A 9,894-nucleotide genomic window follows, 5' to 3' on the forward strand; every position below is an offset into this window, starting at 1 on the left:
AGAGCCTCATTTAATGTTTTGGAAGTTTCTAGTTTAATTCTGATTTGTAAGTCTCTTTCTTATTAAATGAACTTCACTGCCTTGGATTTATTTCTATTAATTGCGCGCTTATACTAAATTCGTAAAATAAAACACAGATATAAAAAGCAAAACAGTTGGTTAAAAGAACGACCCATAGAATTATTTTGTCAAGTCAATAATGACAGCCACACGGATTATCTCAAATAATATTATACTAATTCGATTATTCAGATTTACATTAAGATATTTGCGTTGTTGAATTTGATTTATGGTGCGAAGAGACGCATATAAATAGAAAGACATAATTGATTGATAAGAGAAGGGAGAAGAAGAGAACAGAGGTCTTCAAGTGTGTGTGATTATCACTTTTGAGGAGGGGCTATTGACCCCAAATTGATCCATCTCTATCTCTCTCTAGGGTTTGTTCATCGGAATTTCGATTCAATTTCCCGTTTCACTCCACGCAAACCCGGCATCCGCGATGTTAGGTATGGAGATGATCAATGGTGTAACAGTCTCGGACGAATTGCTGGGGACATTTGCGCCGATAATCGTCTACTGGATATATTCCGGGATTTACGTCTTGCTAGGCTCACTCGACGATTACAGGCTGCACACGCGCAAGGATGAAGATGAGAAGAATTTGGTCTCCAAAAACGACGTCGTCAGAGGTGTCCTTCTCCAGCAGGCGGTTCAGGCCGTCGTCGCCTCCCTTCTCTTCGCCGTAAGTAGTTTTTTTTTTCGTTTACTTTTTCAATCGGTGTTGCTGCGTGTCTATGTTATGTGTTTCGCCGATGATTGTATATGATTTTGTTGACTTTGAGGATGAGAGCTGGTGAATTTTGTTGCTTGTGTGAGCGTGTACAAGCTGCTTTGCTGTAGATTTGGAATCTTTCATTCTACGTTTTGGGGTTAAAATTGCTTGTGTTTTGTATAACGTTAGGACTGTTGTATTTGCGAGATTTATCGCGAATTCGTGATCATATTAAATGGTTGATCAAGGGGGGTGTAGTAGGTCATCCTTGTTCTGTTGTATGGAAATTGGAATTAGTAATTGATCATTGCTGTTGCCTAATTATCTGGAGCGATCGTATGCTTGAAGATGAGACACTGAAGCATCAGATACTTGAAATATTTTTTCTGTTGGATGTGCTTTGTCTTCTTTCTGTTGGCATTTTGGTAGCATACAGCGATTCAATTTCCTTTTCTTTTGCTTTCAGTAGACGTGATCCATGATTACACATTTCAGATAATTGAATGCTTACAACAAAATTTTTGGATAATATCCTTGTTGAAGTTCTGTAAAATGCTTTGGCAAATGAGCTTATAAATGCTGCTTAAGTTGAATAAGCCAAACGTCAAAGCATTTTCTTCACTGGAGGAAGAATTTATGGGAGCTGACACATTATATGTGAACTATTGCATATTAATAATCCCTGATATGTCAAATCTTATCGTGCATTCTATAATTGCCTTGTTTTGACTAAATGAGTTTCAGCATATATATGCCTTCATAAAATTACTGATATTTAATATTCTGTCCTACTAGTGATTCTTTGGCTGATTCTTATGAAAACACTGTATAAATCACTCCCGCATATCTAACTCTTTATAAATTTCCACATCTCCAATTCAAGTCTCACATCAATATTTCTGTTTCCTCATGTATACTTAATCTACTGGTCGTAGATAACAGAAAATGCAATTGAGCCAGCATAGTTGTTTAAAAGGTTTTTAAGGGATTGTATCTTGCTTGTTTGGCATTTGACCAAATGGTACATTGTTCTTGTATCTTGATTAAGAGGAAAAGTTGCATATGTCTTACCTACAACTCCGCTACCTTTAGAAAGAAACCGCTAGACATTTTAAGTTGCTTTGGTTAAAATGATACCATACCAATTTTTAACCTGTTTGTCTTCTTCGGACGGTTTTTTCTAGTTGAACAGATCAAATGTGATAACATGTGATTCATCTGTGGCACAACCGTAAACTAAATTGAAAGTAAAACACAGCAGTTGATTATAGAGTTTATGCTTGAAAAATATTATACTTCGGTAGTTATATCTAGAGTGTCGGTACTGTCTGGGGATTATTTCTTCATCTCCAGATCCACCAGGACTTTACATGCTTCAGAATTATGATATATTATCAAATAACAGCGATAGATGGCCCATCTCATAATTATTTCGGGTCTGCTGGCATTAATTTCATGCTAGTTCCAGTGGTGGTAACACTCTTTGATGGCTGATGTGTCATTATGAGGATTATCATATCTGATACCTAGTTATGGATTCACTTATGGATTGTTGCAACTCGCCTATTCTAGGATATTAAAGCTTGTAAGCCGTTTATTTGTTGAATGAGGCATCTCATTTTTTATTTAGTTTGTCGATTAGAGTGAACTTTTGTCCAGAGCTATTGTAAGATGCTCATACCCTTTTCAGTCAGTCCGCTTCAGTTAACATCTAGTACTTATTAAGTGACTATTCTTGACATGCTGTGATGCATTTTTTAAGCAAAAGTCTTGGATACTGGAACTTCCCTATGTGAGATAAATTATAATCAGTATCACCTTAGAAAATTTGCTGGTGGAATCTGTTTCTTCTACCATAATCGGGGTCTGTAAAAATTGTGTGGCCTACTGCCTATGCAGACCAGCGTCTTCTCAGATATGTTACAAGACTGGAAATTCGTAATAGCTTTCTGGCTGTGTAGTTTATGATATTTTCTGACTGTACTAGTTTTCATTTAATTTATCGTGCCTCTTGGTGGTCCTAACTTTATTTGGATACTTTTGTAATTTCTATGTTTTCCAGATCCTGCCTAATCAAACTGAACTAGTGTTAGCCTAATCATCAATTTTACATCCTCATAATTATCATTATGCTAGTAATCCGTTGTTCAGTTTATAATGAAGTATACCATGCAGATTACTGGAAGCGACAGTGATCCTGCGGATTCTCAGCCGACTTCCCTCATTGTTCTTGCTCGGCAATTCTTGGTTGGGATGATGGTGTTAGATACTTGGCAATACTTTATGCACCGCTACATGCACCAAAATAAGTTCTTGTACAAGCACATCCATTCTCAACATCACCGGCTGGTTGTCCCCTACGCATATGGAGCTCTGTACAACCACCCCATTGAAGGTCTGCTTCTGGACACTGTTGGTGGTGCTCTATCCTTCCTCGTATCAGGCATGTCTCCTCGAGCTTCTATCTTCTTCTTTTCATTTGCTACCCTCAAAACAGTCGACGACCACTGCGGGCTATGGCTACCGGGCAATCTCTTCCACCTTCTCTTTAGAAACAACTCTGCCTATCACGATATCCACCACCAACTCTACGGCAACAAGTATAACTTCTCGCAGCCATTCTTTGTGATGTGGGATAGGATCCTCGGCACTTACATGCCGTATTCGCTTGAGAAGAATGTCGACGGGGGCTTTGAAGCACGGCCCTCGAAAGAATATAAGGAAGAGTGATTTTAACAATAATCACTGGCTGTAACATTTGTGTATCACCATAGGTTTTTGTTTTTTTTGAATTGTTACGTTTACCTTGTCTAGTGATTGAGTGCTTTTTATATTCGTACATATACATACTTAAATGTGCGTGTACTACGATTAGCTCTTCTCAGTATAAGCATTTGATAAATGGAAAATGAAAAAAAGAGAGGGTGTTTCTTTGTTACCATCACTGCTACTTTATTTTATGTTTTCTGATTTTGGTTGCTGTGATATAATATCATTTCCAAATGTTTCAGATTGTTAGCTTTCTGGTGAAGATCATGTGGGATTAGCACAAACCTCTCTCTCTCCAGCTTTTGCTAGGAAGCGGTTGATGAAACATTAATACTATATAACAATAGGTCAAAACTATGTTACATGAAGAATTACAATAAGGTCATAGCTTAACTTCTACTACAACACAACACAACACAACACCTTGAAAACTGGAGCTACAAAGCATAACAAATTAAGGGTGTGTTCTGTTTTCCTACTTCAAGGGACACCATGCTCGAAATTTCCCAGAAAGATCGATCACAAGCTGCAACTTACAAACCAACCCTCCTGGTTAATAATGAGGCCATCCACGGCAAGATAATCATCCACCATTGTTGCGTTCAGAGAGTGAAACAAGATCTGTATGCAAGACCAAAGAATTGGTGACTGAAATCATGGAGCCCATCGAGTCTATGCAGAAGTGGAGTTGCCCACCCAGTATTGCTTGACTGCAACCATTATCTTTTGAGGTATGAGGGGGCCATCTTCATGATCCATCATTTTGGAATCCCACCTCATACCTCCGATGATCTTCTTCACCTTCACAAGCACATCCACTTCGTCACGGAATATGACTGCGCCTTCAGGCCTCAAGATCCGGTCCATTTCTAACAGGATGTCCTCGAAGTTACACCTGCATTCATATTTTAGTGTTACTATGTAGCCTTGAATGAAAGAAAGATGTCGAGCATCCCTACAGATTTCATCTCGGAAAGAAAACCAATCCAATTTTCTTGGAGTAGTGTTCTTTTCTAGGCCTAATACCAAAAAGATAGGCATAACAGATGCTTACTTATCCTTGTATAAGCTGAAAACACCATTAGCATGGATGAGATCATAGGTCCTTGGATATGTAGAGAAGGCTTCACACCTAGCAAGACAATAAATCATTATAAAAACCCGTTATGTTTTCCAGCAAAAAAAAGTAAAGGCATGGGGAAGAGAAGCATAGAATGCAATCAAAAGACGGAAAAAGGGAGCACAAAAAGAGACAACGAACTAGAACTAAAGGTCATAAAAAAGAGCACCCGAAGAGGCTAACATCTTATTTATGAGTATAACAATAGAACACACAACAGAGTTTCCAAATAAATGCACATCTCAAGTCTAAACTTGGATTGGCACAATCGTAGCACGCATCCATCACTAGAGTTCATTTTATAACCCTTGTCCTTAGTAACTCAATTCTGAGTTAAGAACTTGATCTGTTGGTTATGAAAATTAATGTAGGAACATCTATCATGTTAGCTTCCTAAATGCTTAATAGTCTAACAAAGATAGAATTAATCAACAAAAATAACGAAAGCTTAACTCAATACGGGGAAAACACGAACCCTATTGACATACATCGACAAAAAAGATGATTCAAGAAGACAGAGAAAATGAGTTTAAGAGCATGTGCAATAGTAGGAAAATTAATCACATATATAAATTAGAAAGACAAGGGCGTACCAGTCATGATAGATGCCAATCAATCCTCTCTCAAATATGACACCGAGGGTGCTTTTCTCAGCAATTGTCGGTACTACATTCATGACCCACAATTTGGGAGACTGAAGAGCAGCGGCAAAGCCTCCAAGGCCAGCATTCATATCCATGATATTGCGATACCTTCCAGAGTCGAGAATCTTGATAATCTTTCTATAGGCATTCACATGCTTTTTCCATTGCTTATTGTCCTCGTGATATGACTCAACAGAAACTCCAGCAATTGAACCACTAGCAATTCTTGGTGGAATGGCATTAAGCCTCTCGGGAAACGGCCTGAGATCCCCAGACAGTTCTTCATTGTTACCATTGTTAGTCTGAGTAATACATGGCTCCATTTTCTTGTACCTGAAATTGGAGCAAAGTAGGAAACTTTATGACCGGATAGTTTTGAAGCTTTGGTTAGAACCCAAATTTTTGAATGACTATCTATCTGAATAAGCACCGACAACATGGACTTGGTCATGGCATCTTCCATATGTACTTGCAAAATGAAAGATTCATACCAGACATCATCAGCATCTTCAGATTTACAGATAGTGGCTCCTGAATTTTCCTGTGCAGCATGACAGGAATTGACATCCTTTGATTTCTGCCATACTGCAATTTCACCAATCTCGGCCTTCTTCTCCCAGCAGAGAAGCTTAGCAACCTCTTCAATCTTTCTTTGTTCCTCCTGGAGATCTTCCATTGGGCGTTGCCATGCCTTATAATTAGTCTTCCAATTGATGGGAGGCCCCGAAAGCACCCAATACCCCCCAGGTCTAAGCACACGATCGACTTCCTTCATATAAAGTCCATCTGTAAAGAGAGAGGGAGAGAGAGAGAGAACAAAATCACTAAGCACCATAGATAGCTCAAAGATAATACAGATCATTCTCTTTCATGGCGCGGGCACAGGAAATAAACAACAAATATAGTAGATCTTACCATTGACACCCCAAGGTATAAGACAACGCGAACAATGAGCCATATCAAATGCACTTGACGGATATGGGGTCTTAATTGTTCCAAGAACACCAATGACAGCAGGGACGCCCCTTTCAAGAGCAAACTGAACCTGGGCTTCATGTGAGTCTCTTGGTGCAAACGACATTGCTATGACATTTCGTTTCCAGAGATATGCACCCCAACTAGCAACCTGAAACATAAATTACAAAATAAAGTTAACCCACATATTTTTTACAGCATTCCAATAAGAAAACCCATAATATTCAAAAGACAATCCATTAACAATAGCCAAAGACACTAGACTATAGTTTGTAACGCCCAACATACCCCGCAACCAGTGTCCAAAGCCGTTCTAACTGTTCCATTTGCAATTGGAATGACAGAAGCAAGCTGGTCGATGTACTTATCAGCTCCCTGAGGAAACTGTGTTCCTCCACCAGGAAACCTAAACACATTTCCCTCGTACTGGATCCAGTTCTGAATGGCCTTCTCGACAGTCAAGCTTTTGTATGGAGCGTTAGCATAGGGAACATAATCACGACTCTTTGGCCAAGGGAACGGGGCCACATATCCTTTAGGAGCCGGAATAAGGCAATGCAGCTTTTGTTCTTGAGAAGGGCAATGTCTCTCGCGGTAGAACATGTTCTCCCTAGGGAAAGACATCGCACGTCTTTGATCTTGGCAGGGGGTGTAATCAGTGTACTTAGAAGGACAAGGTTTGTACACCGTCACCTTGGAATCAGAATCATCGATTACCCCAGCTTCACCACCATGATGGGTTTCAAAATTGAGGTTTGAGAGGATATTGCAATCCGATCCACTCTCAGCCATCCGGATAGCTATTCTGTCCCCTTTCCCAAACCCACTTCTCTGCCATGCTCCCAGTATGTAGAAGAAACAACACAAACCAGCTACTATAAAGATTGACACCGAACTCCTGGTCCTACCATCCCCCGAATGATACTTGTTCGCCATCACTGGCCCTGAAACGATCAGCACTACTCAAATTTAGTGAAGACAAAAGAAAGAGTAGCATCAATCCAAAGAGGGGGGTTCTTTTTCCAAATCTACTATGAAAAGCTTCTGCATTTGACTAAAGATAGAAACAAGCTAATCAAGCAACTATTAAGCTACATCTTTTCTGCAAAGCTAAAGCAATAGGTCGTCTGTGTACACTCTCAAAAGTTCCATCTTGAATGTTCTTCAGTGAAATGGAAGTGGATCCATCGATCAGTTGTACAAAATGCAAGAAAACATCATCATTTCATTGCTATAACTTCAAAGAACAGTCAAGGAAAAGCTCAACAGTCTAGACCCTTAAAAAAGATTAGGGACTACAAACTTCAGTTAACCTATATAACATTCCAGTTAATAGAAGGGCTCAAATGATAATCAAGAATTCTTTAGGGAAAAAACTGAATACATCAACAATACCTTAACAAGAATCTAATAAATATGCAACTTAATCAAAGTTATGAGCACCCAAATATTTCCCACAATAAATATTGAAAGGACAACCCAACCTCAAATAAAACTACTTAATTTTTTTCCTCTTTCTTTACCTTCTCTTATCCCCAATCCCAAATGAATCCTTAAAAATTCAAACAACAGCCATCGCGTTCAGAGAAAAGAAACAACCTTTACTAAGCCCATCAACAGAATTAAACAGAAGGCATAAGATTTGGTAACTAACGCGGACAAAAAATGTAGAAAAATATCAATATTCATATACCAATGGCATCGGTTGATACACTGACGCGAAACGCTGATTCAACAAAAGCTTGTATCTTTGGGCTTGTTGGCACTCAGGAAATGCAGAAAACGGATCCAATGCTCAGAAATTTGAGATAAAATAAAGAATTGTAAAAACCCTAATGATGTTAGCCGTAAAAGTGCACCCTTGAAATAATCGAAATCGTTCGGGTAGTATCGCCGTGGTTGGATTATTAGGCTGCTTGTTCTTCTTCGTATATATAAATGGACCTCTCCGGCTCTGCTATTCAATACTACAAACCATCTTTGTCCGACAAATAAATTTCTGGTGTTTGTAAATTCTTAAAAAGGAAAAAAAATGAAAATATACGAAATGAAATGACGATTATTGGTAATAATTCAAAATAGGATCTTGTGAATAGTAAAAAGGCTAAGAGCATCCACAGTGGTGCGGAATTCTCGGCGGAATTCCCCGCGGAATTCCCAAAAACACGTCATGCCATGTCATAATGAATTCCCACTGACAGTGGCAGAATTCCCCGCGAAATTCCCGAAGGAATTCCCACAATTAAAAAAAATTCAAAAATTCACAAGTTAGACAATTTCCAGAAGTAAACAATTTACGGAATTAAAATTTCGACGCGAATACGGAGAAAATGCAACCACTTTATTTTTAAAGAAAACATACTTCATTAAAAAAAAGTACATAATTACTAAAAAAAAGTACATAAAAATAAAAACCGGCTTCTCACACCTCGGATTCCTCGTCGCCAGTCCTCTCGCCTTCCCCCCCGCCGCCCCCCTCGCCGTCGCCGCCGCCACCCCCCCTCGTCGTCATCGTCCGACATTCTGTCGAGCCCCAAATCGCGGCGCATACTATCAAGGAGGGGCTTAAGCTTCCGCTTGTAATGGGGGTCGGTCGCTTGGCGCCATTCAACCATCGCACGTAACAAGGTTTCATGTGCGGCGATGCGGGCGAATGAGGGGTTCTCGGGATCGTTTTAGGGGGGGTGCCGCCGATTGGGCCTTGCCGGATCCGCTAGTGCTTACCCTCGACATCCGCGCCTCCGATGTGGGTGTGGGGAACTCTGACTCGGGAGGGGGAAGTTCCGCGGAACCAGCACTGCTACTGTACTATCCGGAGGCGCTGATCTTCGTCCGCTTCGGCCACCCGGATTCAACACCCGCAGTGAACTTGGGCGAAGACTGAACCACAAGAAACACTGGCCAATACTTGAATTCCCCGAAGCCCTTCTCAGCGTCGGGGAACTGCTGATGAGCCAGCAGCTTCACATCCTCGGCAGACATGCCGCTGGTTGCTGAGCGGAGGTTGTTTGTGTAAATGCCAGCAAAACGGCTAAGCTGGCTCTTCAACCGCTCCCACTGTTTCCGGCATTGCTCCGAGTTGTGCTCCTTCCCCCCTTGCGGTTTGAACTGGAGGTAGCTGTGGCTAATGCGCCACCACATCAGGTCGATGTGTTGGTTCGCCCCGACGTATGGATCCTCCACTACACTGATCCACCCCTTCGCCAGCGCGACGCACTCGTCCATGCTCCAGACGGTCCTCTTGCTCCTGCTGGATCCCTCCCCTACCTCACCTCCGTACACCGGGACGCCCGTCCCTTGCCCCGTCCTCCCTGCCCTCCCCGTCGCCGGTGGTGCGCTGGCGGGAGTATCCCGGAGGGGAGAAAGCCCCAACTCCTCAAACGAGAACGTGTCGACGCTAGCGAATTGAGTCTCGAGAGGAGAACTCGGCGGGTTGTCCGTCGCCAGTAAATCCATAAAGGGCCGATAGACGTTGTCGACCGGCGATTGGGGGACCCCCTGCCTACTCCCCCCGCAACGACAGGCGACCCCGGCATCTGGGGCATCATCCCGTACCACGGCGGGTACATGTTGTAGTACCCGGGCATCATTCCCGGTGGCATTTGAGACTG

General features: G+C 41.4%; 2 protein-coding genes across 3 annotated transcripts; one reads left to right on the forward strand and one right to left on the reverse strand.

The window, feature by feature from the left end:
* The first annotated feature begins 292 nt into the window (after positions 1-292).
* LOC121770850 (sphinganine C4-monooxygenase 1-like) lies at positions 293-3,713 on the forward strand. The gene is made up of 2 exons (XM_042167626.1): positions 293-745; positions 2,951-3,713. The coding sequence occupies exons 1-2, from the start codon at positions 503-505 to the stop codon at positions 3,503-3,505; spliced, it is 798 nt and encodes a 265-aa protein (XP_042023560.1). The 5' UTR covers positions 293-502; the 3' UTR covers positions 3,506-3,713.
* A 147-nt stretch (positions 3,714-3,860) lies between these two features.
* Positions 3,861-8,294, reverse strand: LOC121770851 (probable methyltransferase PMT2). Of its 2 annotated transcripts, none has more exons than XM_042167629.1 (7): positions 7,977-8,294; positions 6,572-7,242; positions 6,224-6,434; positions 5,800-6,094; positions 5,258-5,641; positions 4,599-4,676; positions 3,861-4,439 (listed from the first exon to the last, which is right to left on the reverse strand). In XM_042167629.1, exons 2-7 carry the CDS (start codon positions 7,217-7,219, stop codon positions 4,217-4,219), a joined length of 1,839 nt encoding a protein of 612 aa, XP_042023563.1. In that variant the 5' UTR covers positions 7,220-7,242; positions 7,977-8,294; the 3' UTR covers positions 3,861-4,216. The 2 variants fall into 2 exon arrangements, with proteins under 2 accessions (XP_042023563.1, XP_042023561.1); XM_042167627.1 differs by having other exon boundaries at positions 6,572-7,227; positions 7,977-8,293.
* Between the last annotated feature and the right edge of the window lie 1,600 nt (positions 8,295-9,894).

The sequence above is a fragment of the Salvia splendens genome, chromosome 16, assembly GCF_004379255.2.
Source record: "Salvia splendens isolate huo1 chromosome 16, SspV2, whole genome shotgun sequence".
Taxonomy (NCBI): Eukaryota; Viridiplantae; Streptophyta; class Magnoliopsida; order Lamiales; family Lamiaceae; genus Salvia; species Salvia splendens.

Excerpts from the sequence above, each read along its gene's own strand:
- LOC121770850 (XM_042167626.1), top strand. The coding sequence starts at position 503 with ATGTTAGGTATGGAGATGATCAATGGTGTAACAGTCTCGGACGAATTG. Across the intron at positions 746-2,950 it reads TCGCCTCCCTTCTCTTCGCC|ATTACTGGAAGCGACAGTGA; the intron begins GTAAGTAGTTTT and ends TATACCATGCAG.
- LOC121770851 (XM_042167629.1), bottom strand. The coding sequence starts at position 7,219 with ATGGCGAACAAGTATCATTCGGGGGATGGTAGGACCAGGAGTTCGGTG. Across the intron at positions 6,435-6,571 it reads CTTTGGACACTGGTTGCGGG|GTTGCTAGTTGGGGTGCATA; the intron begins GTATGTTGGGCG and ends TTTATGTTTCAG. Across the intron at positions 4,440-4,598 it reads TTCAGCTTATACAAGGATAA|GTGTAACTTCGAGGACATCC; the intron begins GTAAGCATCTGT and ends ATATGAATGCAG.